Here is a 25891-nt window from a genome sequence, read left to right as displayed (position 1 = left end):
GATAAGCAAGGGGGTGGAAGGTTATCGGGGGGAGGTGGAAATGTGGAGTAATCAGTTCAGCCATGAACTTATTGAATGGTGGAGCAGGCTCGAAGGGCCGAGTGGCCTACTCCTGCTCCTAATTCGTATGTTTGTATGTGTCAGCTTGTCAAATGCCTTCTGGAAATTCAAGTACACCACATCCACAGGTTCCCCTTTATCTATGTTGCTTGTTACTTCCTCAAAGAACTCTGATAATTGTTTGGTAGTACAGAACTTGAAATATTGCTGAAAATAGAGACATGTTGTCGAAGCTTTTCACCTTGCACTCATCAGGACAATCTGAAAGAATACCAATGTAAGGGAAAACAACGACTTTATACTGTCGGAGAAGAGAGTGCTGATTGGTTGGCAAGTGAACTCTGATTGGTAGAGGCATTGCCATGGAGAATGCACTAGTTTCCAGTGACTGACAGTTAACTGTCAAGATTTGTTTGAAATTTAAACCAGGCAGCTTGACTTTGATTGGTCAAGGCTTTGCCCTGAGGAATGAACGGGCGAATGGCTGTCACTTAAATTGTTTAGCTGAAACAGGCGCAATGTTTGTACATATTCTTTTTGTCTGCAAAGAACAGGGCCCTGTGTATTAATATATATAGCTTCCATTACGCACAAATACACCACAAAGCGAGCCCTACTGACAATTATAAATTGATTGTCAGCATAATTCTTAGCACACTGCGGATTATTTGGCAAATATTGTTCAATCGCGGAATCACATCCAATGTTGGACACTGTGTTTTGAGTTTTGTAAGCACGAGCTGGTTGGGTATGGTCTGCAGTAAGACATCCTTTCTCCTGTACTCAAATCCTCTCGCAATGAAGGCCAACATACCATTCGCCTTCCCAACTGCTTGCTGCACCTGAATGCTTGCTTTCAGCGACTGGTGTACAAGGACACCTGGGTCTCGTTGCACCTCCCCCTTTCCCAATCTATCACCATTCAAATAATAATCTGACTTTCTGTTTTTACAACCAAAGTGGATAACCTCACATTTATCCACATTATACTGCATCTGACTTGCATTTGCCCACTCACCCAACTTGTCCAAATCACATTGGAGCCTCTTTGAATCCTCCTCACAGCTCACATTCCCCCCTAGCTTGAAATGTTACATTTAGTTCCCTCACCCAAGTCATTAATATATTATTGTTAATAGCTGGGGCCCAAGCACTGATCCCTGCGGTACCCCACTAGTCACTGCCTTGCATCCGGAAAGAGACCCGTTTATTCCTACTCTCTGTTTCCCGTCTGTCAACTAATTCTCAGTCCATGCCAGTTTATTACCCCCAATCCCATGTGCTTTAATTTTTCACACTTACCTCTTATGTGGAACCTTATCAAAAGCTTTCTGAAAATCCAAATACACCACATCCATTAGTTCACCCTTATCTATTCTACTAGTTACATCCTCAAAAAACTCCAGTAGATTTGTTAAGCATGATTTCCCTTTAACAAACCCATGCTGATTTTGTCCAATCCCGTTTATGCTTTCCAGGTGTTCTGCTATCACATCCTTTATCATTTTCCTCACTACTGATGTATGGCTAACTGGTCTGTAATTCCCTATTTTTTCTCTCCCTCCTTTTTTAAATAGTGGGGTTACATTTGCCACCCTCCAATCTGTAGGAACTGCTCCAGAGTCTATAGAATTGTGAAAGATGACCACCGATGCATCAAGGGTCTGGTGTTGCTTTCTTTTATAAAAAAAGTTCTTTCCTTACTCCAATAACAGATTAAGAATCAATGTTCATGTGGTGAAATTAATGTGCCTCATTCTTGGCAGGTGGGGCCTGCATAACACGAAGTCTAAAACTTGTTGGACTTTCTACATACTGGTCAAAAAAGTTCTCCTGAAAGCACCTCAAGAATTCGGTTCCCGCAATTCCTTTCACACGAAAAATATATCCTAGTTAATATTGGAGTAGTTAAAATCCCCTACTATTACTTTTCTATTGTTCTTGTACTTCTCAGATATTTGCCTACATATCTGCTCTTCTATCTCCCTTTGACTGTTTGGGGGTCTATAGTACACTCCCAGCAGTGTGATTGCCCCTTTTTTGTTCCTTAGCTCAATTCATATGGCCCCATTTGACCTTCCAACATATCATCCCTCCTCACAGCTGTAATAGTTTGCTTGACCAAAATTGCCGCTCCCCCTCCTTTCTTATCCCCCTTCCTATCGCATCTGAAAATCCTGTAACCAGGAATGTTGAGCTGCCATTCCTGTCCTTCCTTAAGCCACGTTTCTGTAATAGCTATGATATCACACTGATTCCTGCTGTTTCTAGCCCTGCTGGTCTCACTGATTCCCGCTGTTTCTAGCCCTGCTGGTCTCACTGATTCCCGCTGTTTCTAGCCCCGCTGGTCTCACTGATTCCTGCTGTTTCTAGCCCGGCTGGTCTCACTGATTCCCGCTATTTCTAGCCCTGCTGGTCTCACTGATTTCTGCTGTTTATAACCCCGCTGGTCTCACTGATTCCCACTGTTTCTAGCCCCGCTGGTCTCACTGATTCCCACTATTTCTAGCCCCGCTGGTCTCACTGATTCCCACTATTTCTAGCCCCCCTGGTCTCACTGATTCCCACTATTTCTAGCCCCGCTGGTCTCACTGATTCCCACTATTTCTAGCCCCGCTGGTCTCACTGATTCCCACTATTTCTAGCCCCCCTGGTCTCACTGATTCCCACTATTTCTAGCCCCGCTGGTCTCACTGATTCCCACTATTTCTAGCCCTGCTGGTCTCACTGATTTCTGCTGTTTATAACCCCGCTGGTCTCACTGATTCCCACTGTTTCTAGCCCCGCTGGTCTCACTGATTCCTCCTGTTTCTAGCCCCGCTAGTCTCACTGATTCCCACTATTTCTAGCCCCGCTGGTCTCACTGATTCCTCCTGTTTCTAGCCCCGCTGGTCTCACTGATTCCCACTATTTCTAGCCCCGTTGGTCTCACTGATTCCCGCTGTTTCTAGCCCCGCTGGTCTCACTGATTCCTCCTGTTTCTAGCCCCGCTGGTCTCACTGATTCCCACTATTTCTAGCCCCGCTGGTCTCACTGATTCCCACTATTTCTAGCCCCGCTGGTCTCACTGATTCCCACTATTTCTAGCCCTGCTGGTCTCACTGATTTCTGCTGTTTATAACCCCGCTGGTCTCACTGATTCCCACTGTTTCTAGCCCCGCTGGTCTCACTGATTTCCGCTGTTTCTAGCCCCGCTGGTCTCACTGATTCCCACTATTTCTAGCCCCGCTGGTCTCACTGATTCCCACTATTTCTAGCCCCGCTGGTCTCACTGATTCCCACTATTTCTAGCCCCGCTGGTCTCACTGATTCCCGCTGTTTCTAGCCCCGCTGGTCTCACTGATTCCCACTATTTCTAGCCCCGCTGGTCTCACTGATTCCCGCTGCTCTGACTGAAATCCCCACTATTTAGTTTAAAGCCCTCTCTACCACTCTAGTCATACGACTCACCAGAACACGGGTCCCAGCACAACTCAAGTGAAGACTGTCCCAATGGTACAGTTCCCACTTTCCCCAGTACTGATGGCACTGCCCCATGAATCGAAATCCATTTCTCCCACAGCAATCTTTGAGCCACGCATTTAACTCAGTAATCTTATTTGCTCTCATAATTCTAATTATCCAATTTCCTTTTGAAAGCCATGATTGAATCTCCCTCTACGATACTCTCAGGCTGTGCATTCCAGATCCTAAGCACTCGCTGCTTAAAATATTTTTTCCTCATGTTGCCATTGCTTCTTTTGCCAGTCATCTCAAATTAATGTCCTAGGTCATTAATATAGATGAAGATAAGCAGTGGTCTTAATACTGACTCCTGGAGACCCTCACTATAAAAGACCGTTTGCCACTAGTCTGTTTTCTGTCACTCAGTCAACTTCGTATCCATGGGCTTCAACTTTGCTGTCATGTGACCTTACATCAAACCCCTTTTGGAAATTCATGTACACCACATCTGCTACTGAAACACTGATATTTGCTTTTGTTACCTCCAGAATTGACTATTCCAATGCACTCCAGGCTGGCCATTTTCTACCCACTGCAAACAAGTCTTCCAAAACTGTGCTGTCCAGGTCCCAACTCGCACCAAATCCCATTCTCCCATCACCCCTATGCTCATTGAGCTACACTGGCTCCTGTTTAATCAATGCTTATTTTCTCATCCTTATTTTCAAATCCATCCAGGCCTCATCCCTCCCTATCTCTGTAACCTCCTCCAGCCCTCAAACCCTCTCAGATATCTGCGCTCCTCTCACTCTGGTCTCTTGTACATCCCTGATTTTAATCGCAACACCATTAGTGGCCTTTAGCTGACAAGGCCCTAAGCTCTGGAATTCCCTCCTTAAACATTTCCACCTCTCTACTTTTCTTTCCTCCTTCAAGATGCTTCTTAAAAGCTATCTCTTTTACCATTATGCAGCTTGGTGTCAACATTTGTTTAATAATGTTCCTGTGAAGCACCTTTGATGCTTTACTCCATTTTCTGTTCCGCTGTGAGTCACATTCTCCAATACCCCTTCTCCTTCTCAGTGGGGGCAGGCTGGGGAGGAGGTTCAGGTGGCATGGACCAGTTAGGATGTAACGGCCTGTTTCGGTTCTGTAGAATCTCTTTAATTCTCCCATTTTCTCTCTGACAGGTGCGACATCTGCTGATGAAATTTGTTACGAGGTTGCAAATAAAATCGGAAATAGATTTGGGCACTGTGGCAAGAACATCGATGAACAGTTTGTCCCCTGCGATGAAGAGTAAGTTCAGCAGAAAAATCCAGTTGTCTAGAGTTGCCAGCACTAATGCAGAAATGTTGTACTCAGAATAATTGAAAGATTGTTCTGTTTAACATTGTTCTAAATTATGATTTAATAACTCATGTAATGAAGTATCGGATGGAGAAATCAGTAACTCCGGTCATAATAATGGCTCATCGATAACAACCTGAAAGGTTTGACTTTCCCCAGCTGTTCCCACAAATCTTACTGGCAGCAGTGTGTACCATCTACAAGATGCACTGCAGCAACTCATCAAGGCTCCTTCAACAGCACCTTCCAAACCCACGACCTCTACCACCCAGAAGGACAAGGGCAGCAGATGCATGGGAACACCACCACCTGCAAGTTCCCCTCCAAGCCACACACCATCCTGACTTTTTTTAATTCGTTCATGCGATGTGGGCATCACTGGCCACGCCAGTATTTGTTGCCTATTCCTAATTGCCCTTGAGAAGGTGGTGGTGAGCTGCCTTCTTGAACTGCTGCAGTCCATGTGGTGTAGGTACACCCACAGTGCTGTTAGGAAGGGAGTTCCAGGATTTTGTCCCAGTGACAGTGAAGGAACGGCGATATAGTTCCCAGTCACACACTATCCTGATTCTAAAAGTGGGTGTATTTTTAGTTTAAACAGCCTCTGTCTGGTGGTTCAAACCCCATCCCCAATTTTACCTAGCTCTGGAAAAAAACCTGGACATGGGTTTTCTCTCAAACCTGGCTTCAATTCCTGGACTTCTCCGGTCATCAAGACCACTTTTCTGTGCTCGACTACATTGGAAACAAATGTAAGACTCTGCTTCTGTCCCTAATCTGCTGTTATTTGCCCTTTTTTTTGATCTGAGAGCTGCGGAAATGATCTGGAAAAATCTAGATCTAGATCTTTCAAACTTGGCTTCAAATTCCGAGACTCTTCTTAACATTAAGAAGATGCTTCTGCTCTGGACTACACTGTTATACCAGAAGACCCAACTTCTGTCTCTGATTTGCTGCTCTTTTGCAATATTTAAAGTAACTTTGATCAAATAGAGACATGTTGTCAAAGCTTTTCGTCTGGCACTCATCAAGACAATATGCAAGAATTACCAATGTAAGGGAAAAAAACAACTTATACTGCATGAGAAGAGAGTGCTGATTGGTTGGCAAGTGAACTCTGATTGGTAGAGGCATTGCCATGGAGAATGCACCAGTTTATGGTAACTGACTGTTAACTGCCAAGCTTTGTTTGAAATTTAAACCAGGCAGCTTGACTCTGATTGGCCAAGGCATTGCCCTGAGAAATGAACCAGCGAATGGCTGTCACTTATTTTGTTTAGCTGAAACAGGCACAATGTGTGTACATGTTCTTTCTGTCTGCAAAGAACAGGGCCCTGTGTATTAATATATAGAGCTTCCAGTACACGCAAATGCACCACACTGCGAACCCGACTGATCAGTTCCATGCGCTATAAGATTGGCCTTATTGACAACCTCATAAATAGGACCTGAGCCATTTTCTCACCATGCAAACTTGATGCTGAAAGTGGACGAATCAAAGGCATCCCGCGTGACAATGGCTACCCTGATCTGATCATTTCTCGCTGTATATCGCGCAAACTTATGAACGGGCCTGGAAGGGTAATGTATCCCAAAAATTTGAGCAACAGGTATGCAAAAATGTTTTTCCGGCTAGGGGCTTGGCAGTTCCTTGTAATAGGCCCTCTTTTCTTCCCAGCAACAATTTGAAGTTTAATGTCCATGTGGTGAAATTAATGTGACTCATTCTTGGCAGGTGGGGGCCTGCATGACATAATTTATTGGAGTTCTTTGAAGAAGTAACATGTGCTGTTGATAAAGGGGAACTGGTGGATGTACTGTACTTAGATTTCCAGAAGGCATTTGATAAGGTGCCACATCGAAGGTTATTGTGGAAAATAAAAGCTCATGGTATGGGGGTAACATTTTGGCATGGATAGAAGATTTGGTAGCTAACAGGAAACAAAGATTAGGCACAAATGAGTCATTTTCTGGAAGGCAAGATGTAACAAGTGGTGTGCCACAGGGATCAGTGCTGGGGCTCAACTTTTTACAATTTATATAAATGACTTTGATGAAGGGACCAAAGGTATGGTTGCTAACTTTGCTGATGACACAAAGATAGGTAGGAAAGTAACTTTTGAAGAGGGCATAAGGAGGATAAAAGGGATATAGATAGATTAAGTGAGTTGGAAAAGATCTGGCAAATGGAGGAGAATGTGGTAAAATGTGAAGTTGTCCATTTGTGAGACTGCATCTGGAGTACTGTGTACTGTATTGGTCTCTTTTTTTAAGGAAGGATGTAAATGTATTGGAAGCAGTTCAGAGAAGGTTTACTGGACTAATACCTGGAAGGGTGGGTTGTCTTATGAGGAAAGGTTGGACAGGTTGGGCTTGTATCCGCTGGAGTTTAGAAGAGTAAGAGGCGACTTGATTGAAAGATCTGAGATCCTGAGTGGTCTTGACAGGGTGGATGTGGAAAGGATGTTTCCCCTTGTGGGAGAATCAAAAACTAGGGGGTCACCGTTTAAAAATAAGGAGCTGAGTGGACGTGGTGGAACCCAAACTGAACACCAGTGAGCAGGTTATTGCTGAGCAAGTGCCGCTTGATTGCACTGTCAATGACCCCTTCCATTACTTTGGTGATGATTGAGAGTGGACTGATAGGGCGGTAATTGGCCTGGTTAAATCACCCATTTAAGACAGAGATGAGGAGAAATCTTTTCTCTCAGAAGAGCGTGAGTCTTCAGAGGGTCGTGAATCTTTGGAACTCTCTTCCTCAAAAGGCGGTGGAAGCAGAGTCTTTGAATATTTTTAAGGCAGAGGTAGATAGATTCATGATAAGCAAGGGGGTGAAAGGTTATCGGAGGTAGGTGGAAATGTGGAGTAGTCAGTTCAGGCCATGAACTTATTAAATAGTGGAGCAGGCTCGAGGGGCCGAGTGGCCTACTCCTGCTCCTAATTTGTATATTCATATGTAAATTGACTGCTGTGTTTCTGCATTAGTACAACAACATGTATTTATATAGCTCCTTTGCCATAATAAAATGACCCAAGGTGCTTCACAGGGGCATCATAAAACAAAAGATGACACGAGTCACATAAGGAGATATCAGGGTGACATGACTAAAAGCTTGGTCAAAAAGGCAGGGTTTATGGAGCATCTTTAAGGAGGAAAGTGGGGTCGAGAGAGGGACAGGTTTAGGGAGAGAATTCCTGAGCTTTGGGCCTAGGCAATTGAAGGCATTCCACCAATGGTGGAGCAAAAAACAGGACAAATCCAACCAGGCCAATTACCGCCCTATCAGTCCACTCTCGATCATCAGCAAAGTAATGGAAGGGGTCGTTGACAGTGCAATCAAGCGGCACTTGCTCAGCAATAACCTGCTCACTGGTGTTCAGTTTGGGTTCCACCACGTCCACTCAGCTCCTGACCTCATTACAACATTGGCCTAAACAGGGACAAAAGAGCAGAATCCAGAGGTGAGGTGCGAGTGACTGCCCTTGACATCAATGTTGCATTTGACCAAGTATTGTATCAAAGAGCCCTAGCAAAACTGGAGTCGATGGGAATCAGGGGGAAATCTCTCCGCTGGTTGTTGTCATACTCAGCACAAAGCAAGATGGTTATGGTTATTGAAGGTCAATCATCTCAGTCCCAGAAAATCACTGCAGGAGTTCTTTTTTATTCATTCATGGGATGTGGGCATCGCTGGCTAGGCCAGCATTTATTGCCCATCCCTAATTGCCCTTGAGAAGGTGGTGGTGAGCTGCCTTCTTGAACTGCTACAGTCCATATGGGGTAGGTAGACCCACAGTGCTGTTAGGTAGGGAGTTCCAGGATTTTGACCCAGCGACAGTGAAGGAACGGTGATATAGTTCCAAGTCAGGATGTTGTGTGACTTGGAGGGGAGCTTGCAGGTGGTGATGTTCCCATGCATCTCCTGCCCTTGTCCTTCTAGGTGGTAGAGGTCGCGGGTTTGGAAGGTGCTGTCTAAGGAGCCTTGGTGCATTGCTGCAGTGCATCTTGTAGATGGTACACACTGCTGCCCCTGTGTGTCTGTTGTGGATGGAGTGAATGTTTGTAGATGGGGTGCCAATCAAGCGGGCTGCTTTGCCCTGGATTCTGTCGAGCTTCTTGAGTGTTGTTGGAGCTGCACCCATCTAGGCAAGTGGAGAGTATTCCATCACACTCCTGACTTGTGCCTTGTAAATAGTGGACAGTAAGGGAGTCAGGAGGTGAGTTACTCGCCAACGGATTCCTAGCCTGCTCTTGTAGTCATGGTATTTATATGGCTACTCCAGTTCAGTTTCTGGTCAATGGTAGCACCCAGGATGTTGATAATGGGGGATCATAATGCCATTCAATGTCAAAGGAAGATGGTTAGATTCTCAAATAAAAGCAAAATACTGTGGATGCTGGAAATCTGAAATAAAAACAAGAAATGCTGGAACCACTCAGCAGGTCTGGCAGCATCTGTGGAAAGAGAAGCAGAGTTAAAGTTTTGGGTCAGTTAATGTTCACGAAGAAGGGTCACTGGCCCGAAACGTTAACTCTGCTTCTCTTTCCACAGATGCTGCCAGACCTGCTGAGTGGTTCCAGCATTTCTTGTTTTTATTATGGTTAGATTCTCTCTTGCTGGAGATGGTCATTGCCTGGCACTTGTGTGGCGTGAATGTTACTTGCCACTTATCAGCCCAAGCCTGGATATTGTCCAGGTCTTGCTGCATTTCTAAAGGGACTGCTTCAATATCTGAGGAGTCACGAATAGTGCTGAACATTGTGTAATCATCGGCGAACATCCCCACTTCGAACCTTATGATTGAAGGAAAGTCATTGATGAAGCAGCTGAAGATGGTTGGGCCTAGGACACTACTCTGAGGAACTCCTGCAGTGATGTCCTGGAGGTGAGATGATTGACCTCCAACAACCATAACCATCTTCCTTTGTGTTAGGTATGACTCTAACCAGTGGAGAGTTTTCCCCCTGATTCCCATTGACTCCAGTTTTACGAGGGCTCCTTGATGCCATATGCGGTCAACTGCTGCCTTGATGTCAAGAGCAGTCACTCTCACCTCTTGAGTTCAGCTCTTTTGTCCATGTTTGAACCAAGGCTGTAATGAGGCCAGGAGCTGAGTGGCCCTGGATGAACTCGAAGTGAGTGTCACTGTGCAGGTTATTGCTAAGCAACTGCAGCTTGATAGTACTGTCGATGACACCTTCCATCACTTTACTGATAATTGAGAGTAGACTGATGGGGGGGTAAATGGCCGGGTTGGACTTGTCCTGCTTTTTGTGCACAGGACATACCTGGGCAATTTTCCACATTGCCGTTGTAACTGTACTGGAACAGCTTGGCTAGGGGCGTGACAAGTTCTGGAGCACAGGTCTTCAGTACTTTTGCTGGAATATTGTCAGGGCCCATAGTCTTTGCAGTGTAGTGTCAGTTGCTTCATCAATGATCTTCCCTCCATCATAAGGTCAGAGGTGGGGATGTTTGCTGATGATTGCACAATGCTCAGCACTGTTTGTAACTCCCCAGATATTGAAGCAGCCCGTGTTCAGTTGCAGCAAGACCTAGACAACATCTGGGCTTAGGCTGATAAGTGGCAAATTACATTCGTGCCACACAAGTGCCAGGCACTGAACATTCAAACAAGAGTGAATCTAACCATCTCCTCTTGATGTTCAATGGCATTACCATCACTGAATTCCCTTCTATCAACATCCTAGTGGTTACCATTAACCAGAAACTGAACTGGACCAGCCACATAAATGTATGGCTGCAACAGCAGGCCGGCGGCTAGGAATTCTGTGGTTTGTGTACAAGATTATGAGGGGCATGGACAGGGTGGATAGGGAGCAGCTGTTCCCCTTAGTTGAAGGGTCAGTTACGAGGGGTCACAAGTTTAAGATGAGGGGCGGGAGGTATAAGGGGGATTTGAGGAAGAACTTTTTTACCCAGAGGGTGGTGACGGTCTGGAATGCCCTGCCTGGGAGGGTGGCCGAGGCAAGTTGCCTCACATCCTTTAAAAAGTACCTGGATGAGCACTTGGCACGTCATAACATTCAAGGCTATGGGCCAAGTGCTGGCAAATGGGAATAGGTAGATAGGTCAGGTGTTTTAATGCATCGGTGCAGACTCGATGGGACAAAGGGCCTCTTCTGCACTGTATTATTCTGTGATTCTGAGTAACTCATCTCCTGACTCCCCAGTGCCTGTCCACCATCTACAAGGCACAAGTGAGGAGGGTGATGGAATACTCTCACTTGCCTGGATGGGTGCAGCTCCAACAACACTCAAGAAGCTCGACACCATCCAGGACAAAGTGGCTTGATTGGCACCCCATGCACCACCATCAAAATTTACTCCCTTCACCATTGATGCACAGTGGCAGCAGTGTGTACCATCTACAAGATGCACTGTAGCAACTCACCAAGGCTCCTTTGACAGCACCTTCAAAATCACATTGACCACCTAGAAGGACAAGGGCAGCAGATGCATGGGAACACCACCACCTGCAAGTTCCCCTCCAAGCCACACACCATCCTAGAACCATAGAAAAGTTACAGCACAAGAAGAGGCCATTCAGCCCATCGTGTCTGCGCCGGCTGAAAAATCTAGCCGCCTAATCAAATCCCACCTTTCAGCACCGGGTCTGTAGCCTTGCAGCTTACAGCACTTCAGGAGCAGGTCAAGATACCTTTTAAATGAGTTGAGAGTTTCTGCCTCCACCACTAATGCGGGTAGTGAATACCAGAAACCAGCCAAAAGTCTTTCCTCATGTCCCCTCTAATCCTTCTATCCTTAAAGCTGTGCCCCCTGGTAATTTACCTGTCTGCTAGGGGAAACAGGTCCTTCCTGTCTACTCTATAGAGGCCCCTCATAATTTTGTACACCTCAATTAAGTCACCCCTCAACCTCCTCTGTTCTAGGAAAACAACCCTAGACTATCCTCTCTTTCCTCCAAGCTGCAATTTTCAAGCCTTGGCAACATTCTTGTAAATCTCCTCTGTACTCTCTCCAGAGCAATTATGTCCTTCCTGTAATGCGGTGACCAGAACTGTACGCAATACTCCAGCTGTGGCCTAACCAGTATTACATCCCTGCTTTTGTATTCTATACCTCGGCCAATAAAGGAAAGCATTCCATATGCCGTCTTCACCATAGAAAGTGTAGCAGGGGTACTTAAAAAAGTAATTAGGAGTGCGAAGAGGGGACATGAAAAAACATTGGTGGGAAAGATAAAGGAAAATCCCATTGCGTTTTGTAAGTATATTAAGGGCAAAAGGATAAGCAGGGAAAGAGTAGGTCCCATTAGGGACCAAATTGACAATCTGCGTGTGGAGCCGGAGGATGTAGGTGAGGTTTTAAATGATTACTTTTCATCTGTGTTCACTATGGAGAAGGACGATGTAGGTGTAGAGATCAGGGAGGGGCATTGTGATATACTTGAACATACTAGCATTGAAAGGGAGGAGGTATTACTGGTTTTAGTGGGCTTAAAAGTGAATAAAACCCCAGGCCCAGATGAGATGTATCCCAGGCTGTTATGTGAGGCAAGGGAGGTGATAGCAGGGGCTCTGACACAAATTTTCTAAACCCTCTCTGGCTACAGGAGAGGTACAAGAGGACTGGAGGACAGCGAATGTGGTGCCATTATTCAGTAAGGGATAAACAAGGTAATTACAGGCCGGTGAGTCTAACATCAGTGGTAGAAAAACTATTGGAAAAAATTCTGAGGGACAGGATTAATCTCCACTTGGAGAGGCAGGGATTAAGCAGGAATTAATCAGCATGGCTTTGTCAGGGGGAGATCATGTCTAACTAAGTTGATTGAATTTTTCGAGGAGGTGACTAGATGTATAGATGAGGGTAAAGCAGTTGATGTAGTCTACATGGACTTCAGTAAGGCTTTTGATAAGGTCCCACACGGGAGATTGGTTAAGAAGGTAAGAGCCCATGGGATACAGGGCAATTTGGCAAATTGGATCCAAAATTGGCTTAGTGGCAGGAGGCAGAGGGTGATGGTCGAGGGTTGTCTTTGCATGTGGTGTACCAAAGAACAAACAAAGAACAAAGAAAATTACAGCACAGGAACAGGCCCTTCGGCCCTCCAAGCCTGCGCCGATCCAGATCCTCTACCTAAACATGTCGCCTATTTTCTAAGGGTCTGTATCTCTTTGCTTCCTGCCCATTCATGTATCTGTCTAGATACATCTTAAAAGACGCTATCGTGTTCGCATCTAACACCTCCGCTGGCAACGCGTTCCAGGCACCCACCACCCTCTGCGTAAAGAACTTTCCACGCATATCCCCCCTAAACTTTTCCCCTCTCACTTTGAACTCGTGACCCCTAGTATTTGAATCCCCCACTCTGGGAAAAAGCTTCTTGCTATCCACCCTGTCAAGACCTCTTATGATTTTGTACACCTCAATCAGGTCCCCTCTCAACCTCCGCCTTTCTAATGAAAATAATCCCAATCTACTCAACCTCTCTTCATAGCTAGCGCCCTCCATACCAGGCAACATCCTGGTGAACCTCCTCTGCACCCTCTCCAAAGCATCCACATCCTTTTGGCAATGTGGCGACCAGAACTGCACGCAGTATTCCAAATGTGGCCGAACCAAAGTCCTATACAACTGTAACATGACCTGCCAACTCTTGTACTCAATACCCCGTCCGATGAAGGAAAGCATGCCGTATGCCTTCTTGACCACTCTATTGACCTGCGTTGCCACCTTCAGGGAACAATGGACCTGAACACCCAAATCTCTCTGAACATCAATTTTCCCCAGGACTTTTCCATTTACTGTATAGTTCACTCTTGAATTGGATCTTCCAAAATGCATCACCTCGCATTTACCCTGATTGAACTCCATCTGCCATTTCTCTGCCCAACTCTCCAATCTATCTATATCTGCTGTATTCTCTGACAGTCCCCTTCACTATCTGCTACTCCACCAATCTTAGTGTCGTCTGCAAACTTGCTAATCAGACCACCTATACGTTCCTCCAAATCATTTATGTATATCACAAACAACAGTGGTCCCAGCACGGATCCCTGTGGAACACCACTGGTCACACGTCTCCATTTTGAGAAACTCCCTTCCACTGCTACTCTCTGTCTCCTGTTGCCCAACCAGTTCTTTATCCATCTAGCTAGTACACCCTGGACCCCATGCGACTTCACTTTCTCCATCAGCCTACCATGGGGAACCTTATCAAACACCTTACTGAAGTCCATGTATATGACATCTGCAGCCCTTCTCTCATCAATCAACTTTGTCACTTCCTCAAAGAATTCTATTAAGTTGGTAAGACATGACCTTCCCTGCACAAAACCATGTTGCCTATCACTGATAGGCCCATTTTCTTCCAAATGGGAATAGATCCTATCCCTCAGTATCTTCTCCAGCAGCTTCCCTACCACTGACGTCAGGCTCACCGGTCTATAATTACCTGGATTATCCCTGCTACCCTTCTTAAACAAGGGGACAACATTAGCAATTCTCCAGTCCTCCGGGACCTCACCCGTGTTTATGGATGCTGCAAAGATATCTGTTAAGGCCCCAGCTATTTCCTCTCTCGCTTCCCTCAGAAACCTGGGATAGATCCCATCCGGACCTGGGGACTTGTCCACCTTAATGCCTTTTAGAATACCCAACACTTCCTCCCTCCTTATGCCAACTTGACCTAGAGTAATCAAACATCTGTCCCTAACCTCAACATCCGTCATGTCCCTCTCCTCGGTGAATACCGATGCAAAGTACTCGTTTAGAATCTCACCCATTTTCTCTGACTCCACGCATAACTTTCCTCCTTTGTCCTTGAGTGGGCCAATCCTTTCTCTCGTTACCCTCTTGCTCCTTATATATGAATAAAAGGCTTTGGGATTTTCCTTAACCCTGTTTGCTAAAGATATTTCATGACCCCTTTTAGCCCTCTTAATTCCTCGTTTCAGATTGGTCCTACATTCCCGATATTCTTCCAAAACTTCGTCTTTCTTCAGCCGCCTAGACCTTATGTATGCTTCCTTTTTCCTCTTAGCTCGTCTCACAATTTCACCTGTCATCCATGGTTCCCTAATCTTGCCATTTCTATCCCTCATTTTCACAGGAACATGTCTCTCCTGCACGCTAATCAACCTCTCTTTAAAAGCCTCCCACATATCAAATGTGGATTTACCTTCAAACAGCTGCTTCCAATCTACATTCCCCAGTTCCTCCCGAATTTTGGTATAGTTGGCCTTCCCCCAATTTAGCACTCTTCCTTTCGGACCACTCTCGTCTTTGTCCATGAGTATTCTAAAACTTACGGAATTGTGATCACTATTCCCAAAGTAGTCCCCTACTGAATCTTCAACCACCTGGCCGGGCTCATTCCCCAACACCAGGTCCAGTATGGCCCCTTCCCGAGTTGGACTATTCACATACTGCTCTAGAAAACCCTCCTGGATGCTCCTTACAAATTCTGCTCCATCTAGACCTCTAACACTAAGTGAATCCCAGTCAATGTTGGGAAAATTAAAATCTCCTATCACCACCACCCTGTTGCTCCTACATCTTTCCATAATCTGTTTCCATATTTGTACCTCTATCTCACGCTCGCTGTTGGGAGGCCTGTAGTACAGCCCCAACATTGTTACCGCACCCTTCCTATTTCTGAGTTCTGCCCATATTGCCTCACAGCTCGAGTCCTCCATAGTGCCTTCCTTCAGCACAGCTGTGATATCCTCTTTGACCAGTAATGCAACTCCTCCACCCCTTTTACCTCCCTCTCTATCCCGCCTGAAGCATCGATTGGTGCTGGGACCCTTGCTGTTTGTGGTGTACATTAATGATTTAGACGTGAATATAGGTCGTATGATCAGTAAGTTTGCAGATGACACGAAAATTGGTGGTGTTGTAAATAGTGAGGAGAAAAGACTTAGATTACAGGATGATATAGATGGGCTGGTAAGATGGGCAGAGCAGTGGCAAATGGAATTTAATCCTGAGAAGTGTGAGGTGATGCATTTTGGGAGGACTAAAAAGGCAAGGGATATACAATGGATGGTAGGACCCTAGGTAGTACAGAGCATCAGAGGGACCTTGGTGTACTTGCCCATAGATCACTGAAGGCAGCAGCACAGGTAAATAAGGTGGTTAGAAAGGCATATGGGATACTTGCCTTTATTAGCCGAGGCATAGAATATAAGAGCAGGGAGGTTATGCTGGAGCTGTATAAAACGCTAGTTAGGCCACAGCTGGAGTACTGTGAACAGTTCTGGGCACCACACTATAGGAAGGATGTGATTGCACTGGAGAGGGTGCAGAGGAGATTCACCAGGATGTTGCCTGAGCTGGAGCATTTCAGCAATGGAGAGAGACTGAAAAGGCTTGGGTTGTTTTCCTTGGCGCAGAGAAGGCTGAGGGGGGACATGATTGAGGTGTACAAAATTATGATGATAGGTTAGATAGGAAGAAACTTTTTCCCTTAGCGGAGGGGTCAATAACCAGGTGGCATAGGTTTAACGTAAGGAGCAGGATGTTTGGAGGGAATTTGAGGAAAACTTTTTTCATTCAGAGGGTGGTTGGAATCTGGAACGCACTGCCTGAAGGGGTGGTAGAGGCAGGAACCCTCAAAACATTTAAGAAGTATTTAGATGAACACTTGAAACACCATAGCATACAAGGCTATGGGCCAAGTGCTGGAAAATGGTATTAGAATATTTATAAAAACAGAAATGCTGGAAAAACTCAGCAGGTCTGGCAGCATCTGTGGAGAGAGAAGCAGAGTTAATGTTTCAGGTCAGTAACCCTTCTTCAGAATAGTTAGGTGCTTGATGGCCGGCACAGACACAATGGCCGAAGGGCCTGTTTCTGTGCTATATAACTCTCTGACTCTATGACCTCATGTCTTCTCATTTAGTCTTCGGGGTAGGGAACTCCACCAAGGCTTGTACTTTCACCGTTCTTGGGAACACTTGTCCTTGCCATACAATATGCCTGAGGTAGGTCACTCTCGCTTTTGCGAATTCGCTTTTGCCCAGCTTTACCAATATGAACAGACGAATTAGGAGTAGAAGTAGCCTATTCGGCCCCTCAAGCCTGCTCCGCTATTCAATAAGATCATGGTTGATCTGTTTGTGTCGCGAATTCCACTCTCCCATCTACCCCCGATAATCTTTGATTCCCTTACCTAACTGGAATCTATCTACCTCCGCCTTAAAAATATTCAATGATCCTGCCTCCACCCCTTCTGAGGCAGAGTGTTCCAAAGTTGTACAACCCTCTGAGAGAAAAAATTTCTCCTCATCTCTGTCCTAAAAGGGCGACCCCTAATTTTAAAACAGTGCCCGCTTGTTCTGGACTCACCCACAAGAGAAAACATCCTTTCCACATCCACCTTGTCAAGACCATTCAGAATCTTATATACTTCAATCAAGTTTCCCCTCACTCTTCTAAACTCCAGTGAAAACAAGCCCAGTCTGTCCAACCTTTCCTCATAAGACAACCTGGTCATTCCAGATATCAATCTAGTAAACCTCCTGTGAACCGCCTCCAATGCATTTACATCCTTCCATAAATAAGGAGACCAAAACTGCACACAGTATTCGAGATGTGGTCTCACCAATGTCCTGTATAACTGAAGCATAACATCCTTACTTTTATTTTCCATTCCTCTCATAATAAAGGATAGCATTCCATTAGCCTTCTTTATTACTTGCTGTACCTCCATACTAACGTTTTGTGACTCCTGCACTCGAACACCTAGATCCCTCTGCACCTCGAAATTCTGCAGTCATTCTCCATTTAAGTAATACTCTGCTTTTTTATTCTTCCTGCCAAAGTGAACAACTTCACATTTTCCCACATTATACTCCATCTTCCAGATTTTTGCCCACTCACTCAACCTATCTATATTGGTCTGCAACCTCCTTATATCTTCTTCACAACATACTTTCCTACCTATCTTTGTTTCATCTGTAAATTTAGCTACCATGCCATCGCTCCCCTCATCTAAATCACTGATATAAATTGTAAAAAGTTGAGGCCTCAGCACAGACCCCTGCAGGACTGCACTCGTCACATCTTATCACTCAGAAAAGGAGGCATTTATGCCTACTTTGTGTTTTCTGCCAGCCAGCCAATCTTCTATCCATGCTCATGTGTTACCCCCTGCACCATGTGCTCCTATTTAGCACAATAACCTTTTATGTGGCACCTTGTCAAATGACGTATGGAAATCCAAGAACAATATGTCAACAGTTTATGCATAGCGAATGCTACTCCTTTTAAGAACTCCAGTAAATTGGTTAAACATGATTTCCCTTTCATGAAACCATGCTTCCCGATTACCTTGTGTTTTTCTAAGTGCCCAGCTTTAGCCTCCTTAATGATCATTTCTAATACCTTCCCCACGACAGACGTCAAGCTAACTGCCCTGTAGTTACCTGTTTTCTGCCTCCCGCCTTCTTGAATAGAGGCGTTATATTTGCTACTTTCCAGTCTGATGGAACCTTTCCCGAATCTAGCGAGTTTTGAAAAGTTAACACCAACACATCTACTACCTCATTAGCCACCTCTTTTAAGACCCTAGGATGAAGCCCATCAGGACCCAGGGACTTGTCAGCCCACAGGTTCATCAGTTTGCTCAGTACCGCTTCCCTGGTGATTGTAATTTCACCAAGTCCCTCTTTTCCTTCCACCTCCTGATTTATAGCTATTACTGGAATGTTTTTTGTAGTGAAGGCAGAAGCAAAATATTTATAATTAAAACAAAAAATGCTGTAAATTGTCAGCAGGTCTGGCAGCATCTGTGGAGAGAGAAACAGAGTTAACGTTTCAGGTCAGTGATCTTTCATCCCAACTGGAAATGTAATAGGTTTTAAGTAAATAAAGTGCGGGTTCGGGAAAAAGATAACACTGGGAAGGCGTTGATAGGACAGAGGGTCACAGAGAATAACTGACCAGAAGGCCATGGAGCAAAGGCAAAGCGTGTGTTAACGGTGTGCTGAAAGACAAAACTTTAGTGCAGAGAGGGTGTTCAGTGACAGAAAAATGAACAGAATATTTGTTCATTTCATCTGCCGTTTCCTTATTATCTACTATTAACTCCTCATTCTCATTCTCTAGAGGATCAACACTCACTTTACTTACTTTTTTAAATACCTGTAGAAACTCTTGCTCTCCATTTTTACATTTCTAGTTAGCTTCCTCTCATACCCTAATATCTTTCTCCTGATTAACCTTTTAGTCATTCTTTGCCGTTCTTGATATTCTAACCAATCATCCGACCTGCCACTCATCTTTGCACAGTTACAAGTTTTTTCCTTAAGTTTGGTGCTTTCCTTAACTTCTTTCATTAACCACGGATGGTGGGTCTTTCTCTTAGAATTTTTGTTTGTAGTTGGAATATCCTTATTCTGAGTATTCTGCTTCTCTATTAATTTATCTCCTAGTCTAGTAACCCAGTTCACTTTAGCTAGCTCAGCTTTCATGCCCACATAGTTGCCCTTATTTAAGTTTAAAATACTAGTCTCAGACCCACTTTTCTTTCAAACTGGATGTAAAATTTAATCATATTGTGATCGCTGCTACCTAGATGTGACTTTACTCTGAGGTCATTAATTAATCCTGTCACATTACACAATACAAAGTCTAATATAACCTGCTCTCTGGTTGGTTCCAGAACGTGCTGCTCAAGGAACTATCTCAAAAGCATTCAAAGAACTCCTCATCCAGGCTACTATTGTCAATCTGATTTTTCCAGTTTATATGCAGATTAAAATCACCCATGATTATTGCCGTCCCTTTATCACAAGTACCCAATATTTCTTCTTGCATACTTCATCCTACATTGTGATTACTGTTAGGGGGCCTGTAGACCACTCCCACTAATGACTTCTTTCCCCTATTATTCCTCATCTCCACCCAAACTGATTCTACATCCTGATCTCCTGAACCAAGGTCATCTCTAACTATTGCACCAATACCATCCTTGATTAACAGTGCTACTCCTCTACCTTTACCTAGCTTCCTATTCTTCTTGAATGACATATACCCCTCAATATTCAGGATCTATTCCTTGTCATCCTGCAGTCACATCTTCGTAATGGCTATCATCATATTTATTTACTTCAATGTGTGCTATTGGTTTGTCTACTTTGTTTTGAATGCTACGTGCATTCAGATACAGAGCCTTTATTTTTGCCTTTTTGTTATCTTTGTAACATCTAGTCTTGACTGTTGGTGTGTTCTTAGGTTTTTTCTCTCTGTCCCTTCCTGCCATTCTCTGACCTTCATTTCCCATATTACTATTCTGCTCTCCTGCCTTGACTCTACCCCTTGATTTGCTACATCGATTCAAGCTTGATCCCTCACCCCCCTTGTTTTGTTTAAAGCCCTCTCTGCTTCCCTAGTTATACAGTTTGCTAGAATACTTGCCTCAGCACGGTTCCGGCTCTTTTAAATGCTGTGAGTAGCCTTGTTAGGTTTTCTCGTTGTTCTGCATCTAACTAGGAAAGCGTAGTGTCCAATCTCCCTGGCAATTCCGTATTAGCTAACTGGATAGTAGGAGGTTCAATTTGAGAATTGTCTAGGCTTCCTTCTGCCTCATCCTCACTATCCCTTTCATTCCTCCCTGTGTCTGTGGGTGGTATGGTGAAGACTTTAACTGTGTTGTACCCAAATTACCCATAACTTCTTGAAATATTAGACATAAAATTGGAAACTTGATCTGACTGAAGCTCAATCGGTAATCTATATCCAGTGAAGAATTGGGTTAACTTCTCTACCATTACCTTAGCAGTAATTGTTTTCAAAGGATTGGCCTCTGGGATCCAAGTAGCCATATCCATGATATTGAGTATATATTGGTGTCCCGCTTTTGCTTTCGGCAAGAGTCCTACACAGTCTACCAACACCCTACTAAATGGTTCTCCACTAATGGGTATGGGAATTAGAGGTGCCAGTTTTTTGGCAGGTTGCGGTGCAGTTTTCCCATAATCTGGCACGCATGGCATATTTTACAAAACTGCACCACATCCTTGGAAAACCTGGCCAGGTTAGGGTTAGGATTTGGTCTTGCGGATCCCTATATGTCCTCCAAAGGAATTTCATGTGCGAACCTTAATAATTCCTGGCGATACTTAGCCAGTACCACTATCTGATGAACTACTGTTCACTCTTCATCCACAGGTCTGTGAGGCAGTCTCCATTTCCACATCAGAATCCCATCTTTCATATAATAGCCTTCTGGAACTCCTTTTGCCTCAGTTTCTTCTGGAACTGATTGTGCCACTTTATTTAACTCTGGGTCAGTTTGCTGAGCCGTGATCAGAGACGATTTATTAAACATTTAATTTGGATTATCTAAATCCCCAAAGAAAGTTTCAGATATTCAGTTATCTGTCTGTGGTGCCAATTGTGCCTCCGACAATAGAACTTGTTTGGTCATTGCTCGGGTTAATGCACACGAAGGAAAAATTCCTGAAATCTTTTCCTGTAATTGTTCTGTCTCTTTAATTTCACTTGGTTTCTCTGTGTCTACAGGAGAAGCTGATACTCTTGTTCTGGCCATATCATTCCTCAGAAGTAGGTCAATTCCATCTACCAGCAAACTATGGACAACTCCTATAGTTACCACCCCAGACATTAGGTCACGCTCTAGGTGCACTCGATACAAAGGCACGGGTATATACTCCCAGCCAATACCATTCACTAAAACTTTAACATTCAGTGCACTCTCTGGTGGAAATGTTATATCTTTCCCCAGCAAAAGTGTTTGGGTTGCTCCTGTATCCCTAAGTGTAACTGTAGGTTTCCCTGCCTCACTTGAGGGATAAAGAGTCACTTTTCCTTTTGACAAGAATTCCCTATAACTTTCAGGTATCTTATTCGTAACTCCTGCACTCATACTGGTTTTTGTGTTCAGCTTTACAGCTGCAGTTAGAGCTACAGTCATTTCTGCTGTACTATCAGTCAAAGCCCCTTTTTCTGCATTGGCTTTGTGTACCCCAGTAAGTCCCATGGGTTTACCTCGCAACTTCCGGCATTCTGAAGGGAAATGACAATGATAATACTGTACCGTAATACTATGATAATACAATGATATGACAATGATAATACTTTGGCTTGCAGACCTCACTTCCACCCTCAGTACCTTTCTTTCTGGTCTGAGGAGGGGATCCTGTGGTGTTCCCAGCTGTCCCTTTTTGTCCCTGGCTACTTGCCTTTCTTTCACTCGCCCACCTTCTATCTGTCTCATGTTTGTGAGGGTGACAGACAAAGGGTTTGAGCTTATGCACAAACTCAAAATCATCAGCAATTTCTGCTGCCGGTCTGGCCCTTGAAACCTTCTGGTTCTCTACATCAGTTCTCACGCCTGGAGGGAGCGAATTTTTACGTTCTTCCAAGAGAATTAGTTCTCTAAGGTCCTCATACATGGATTCCATCTTTACTGCCTGCATCCAATGATCAAAATTAATTTGCTTTACCCTCTCATATTCTGTATAAGTCTGCCCAGCCAATCTCCGGTGGTTTCAAAACTTCTGTCAGTAAGCTTCAGTGACAAACTCATATGCAGTGAGAGTAGCCTTTTATGCCATCTCTCAATTTTAGAGATACAGCACTGAAACAGGCCCTTCGGCCCACCGTGTCTGTGCCGACCATTAACCACCCATTTATACTAATCCTACACTAATCCCATATTCCTACCACATCCTCACCTGTCCCTATATTCCCCTACCACCTACCTATACTCGGGGCAATTTATAATGGCCAATTTACCTATCAACCTGCAAGTCGTTTTGGCTGTGGGAGGAAACCGGAGCATCCAGAGGAAACCCACGCAGACACAGGGAGAACTTGCAAACTCCACACAGGCAGTACCCAGAATTGAACCCGGGTCGCTGGAGCTGTGAGGCTGCGGTGCTAACCACTGCGCCACTGTGCCGCCCAATAATCTGCAGAAGCCTTCTTAGAAAGCATGGCATAAACTTCATGGTCTCTGCCCATCAAACTGCTTTGCATAAGCAGTGTCCAGCTTTCCTTTGGCCATTTCCTTTGTTTGGCTGTCTTTTCAAAAGAAATGAAAAATGGCTCTATGTCCCTTTCCTCAAACTTAGGGAGAGCCTGTATAAATTTAAACAGCTTTCGCTGGGTCCTGGGCTGGAGTCAGATCCTTCCTCACCAGAATCTTCACTGGAGTCAGGACCACCCTGTTGTTTTAGTTCCAGATTTTTAACTTTGAGTTCCCTTCTTTTTCTTTTTCTCTGTGAAATTTTCTCTCTTTATCCCGTTCTTCTTTTCCAAATTCAAGTTTTTTTCAGTGTCAATTCTTTTTCAGCCTCAAGTTTTTTCAATTCTTTTTCCTGTTCACGTTTTCTTATTGCTATTTCTTTTTCTGTTTCCTGTTGAAGCTTAAGTTTTCCAATTACTGTTCCTGCCCAAGTATTTTCATCTGTAACTGAATTTTAGCTAATTCAACTGCACTACCCTCCGGTTTGCCTTCTTCTTCTTCCGATTTCAAATGTTGGGCTATTTCTTCAATTATCTCTGCTTTTTTAGCACCTGATTTCAATTCTAACCCCCATTGTGCTGCCGATGCCATTAGTTCAACCCGGTTAAGCTTCGCAAGTCACTGAGGGATACATCCTCCTTCCCCAGAAAGGTTTCAGCAACTGCGGAAGATATTCCAGTGGTGTAAACTTTATTACACAAGAAACCTGGTTCTTTTATTTTCCTTTTTCAACTCTTACTACCCCACTTACAATTAAACCTTATCAGCGTTTGGTTTAATCCCGACAAGAGCCCCCATTCAATATGTTGATTAATTAAGGCATTGCTCTAAGGCTTCCTGGTTTAAATTTTAAACAAAACTTGGCAGTTAACTGTCAGTCATCAAAAACTACGCAATCTCCATGGTAATGCCTCTACCAATCAGAGTTCACTTGCCAACCAATCAGCAGTCTCTTCTCATACAGTATAAAGTTGTTGTTTTCCCTTCCATTGGTATTCTTTCAGATTGTCCTGATGAGGGCAAGACTAAAAGCTTTGACAACATAGACTGGATTTTATAGGGGCCTTGACGTCGAGATCCGTGATGGGGAGGCATGAAGATTGCCCTGGATGAGGTCCCTCACGGACATTGACACCAGCAGGGCCTGTCCCGATCTTGCCGGCGGTGACAAGGTCTCGTGGCAGCTCCCCACCTCTCGGAGACAGGACCTCAATTTAAATATGTAAAATAATTAACTTACTGGCACTAATGAAGTTCCCGTTGCCTCCTGCTGTGCTGTCATGATCTTCATCCTGGCAGCTGGCACTGACGTGTCTTGGGATCCCTGTCCGGGGACACAAGGCATGACACCTGTGGGGAGGAGGGAGGAGGTAAGTTCATCAGTGCGGGAGTGAGAAGTGGGGTCAAACTTACTTGATTGGTCTAGGGGGTGAGGGAAAGGGGTAAAGGTTTTCTGGACCAGTACATTGAGGAACCAACTAGAGAACAGGCCATCCCAGACTGGGTATTGTGTAAAGAGAGAGGAATGATTGACAGTCGAGTTGTGCGAGACCCCTTGGGGATGAGCAACCGTAATATGATAGGATTCTTCATCAAGATGGAGAGTGACGTAGTTAATTCTGAGACTGGGGTCCTGAATCTTAATAAAGGAAACTACGAAGGTATGAGGCGCGAGTTGGTTATGTTGGATTGGAAAACATTATTTGAAGGGATGACGGGTGGATAGGCAATGGCAAACATTCAAAGAGCGCATGGATGAACTGCAAAAATTGTTTATTCATGTCTGGAAAGGTAGCCAAACCATGGCTTACAAGGGAAATTAGAGATAACGTTAGATCCAAGGAAGAGGCATACAAGTTTGCCCGAAAAAAACAACAGACCTGAGGATTGGGAGCAGTTTAGAATTCAGCAAAGGAGGACCAAGGGATTGATTAAGAAGGGGAAAACAGAGTACGAGAGTAAGCTTGCGGGGGAACATAAAAACTGACTGTAAAAGTTTCTATAGGTACGTGAAGAGAAAAAGATTGGTGAAGACAAATGTAGGTCCCTTAGTCAGAAACAGGGGAATTTATTATGGGAACAAAGAAATGGCTGACCAACTAAATGCATACTTTGGTTCTGTCTGCACAAAGGAAGACACAAATATCTTACCAGAAATGTTGGGGAACACAGGGTTTAGTGAGAGGGAGGAACTGAAGGAAATCAGTATTAGTAGGGAAATGGTGTTGGAGAAATTGATGGGATTTAAGGCCGATAAATCCCCAGGGCCTGATAATCTACATCCCAGAGTACTTAGGGAAGTGGCCCTAGAAATAGTGGATGCATTGGTGGTCATCTTCCAAGATTCAAGATTCTATCGACTCTCGAACAGTTCCTACAGATTGGAGGGTAGCTAATGTAACCCCACTATTTAAAAAGGGAGGTAGAGAGAAAACAGGGAATTATAGATCAGTCAGCCTGACGTTTGTAGTGGGGAAAATTCTAGAGTCCATTATCAAAGATTTTATAGCAGAGCACTTGGAGAACAGTGGTGGAATCGGACAGAGTCAGTATGGATTTCCGAAAGGGAAATCATGCTTGACAAATCTACTCGAATTCTTCGAGGATGTAACTGGTAGAGTTGATGAGGGGGAGCCAGTGGATGTGGTTTATTTGGACTTTCAGAAGGCTTTCAACAAAGTCCCATTTAAGAGATTAGCATGTGAAATTAAAGCTCATGGGATTGGGGGGTAGTGTATTGTGATGGATGGAAATTTGGTTGGCAGACAGGAAACAAAGAGTAGGAGTAAACGGGTCTTTTTCCGAATGGCAGGCAGTGACTAGTGGGGTACCACAGGGATCGATGCTAGGGCCCCAGCTATTCACAATATATATTAATGATTTAGTTGAGGGAACTAAATGTAATATCTCCAAATTTGCAGATGACACAAAACTGTGTGGGAGGGTGCGTTGTGAGGAGGATTTAGAGAGGCTTCAGGGTGATTTGGACAAGTTGAGTGAGTGGGCAAATGCATGGCAGATACAGTACAATGTGGATAAATGTGAGGTT

The 25891-nt window shown here is 44.4% G+C and overlaps 1 protein-coding gene across 1 annotated transcript in view; it reads left to right on the top strand.

Moving 5' to 3' along the window:
- LOC137377649 (disintegrin and metalloproteinase domain-containing protein 12-like) overlaps nucleotides 1-25891 on the top strand; it is a 330681-nt gene that overhangs the window by 248656 nt on the left and 56134 nt on the right. Inside the window, exon 23 of the mRNA XM_068047535.1 lies at nucleotides 4695-4803. Within this exon, the coding sequence (XP_067903636.1) occupies nucleotides 4695-4803 (109 nt within the window). The remainder of the gene's footprint in view (nucleotides 1-4694; nucleotides 4804-25891) is intronic.

The sequence above is a fragment of the Heterodontus francisci genome, chromosome 1 (assembly GCF_036365525.1).
Source record: "Heterodontus francisci isolate sHetFra1 chromosome 1, sHetFra1.hap1, whole genome shotgun sequence".
Classification (NCBI taxonomy): Eukaryota; Metazoa; Chordata; class Chondrichthyes; order Heterodontiformes; family Heterodontidae; genus Heterodontus; species Heterodontus francisci.
The sequence above is the reverse complement of the archived record's forward strand: the minus strand, read 5'-3'. Positions and strand labels throughout refer to the sequence as shown.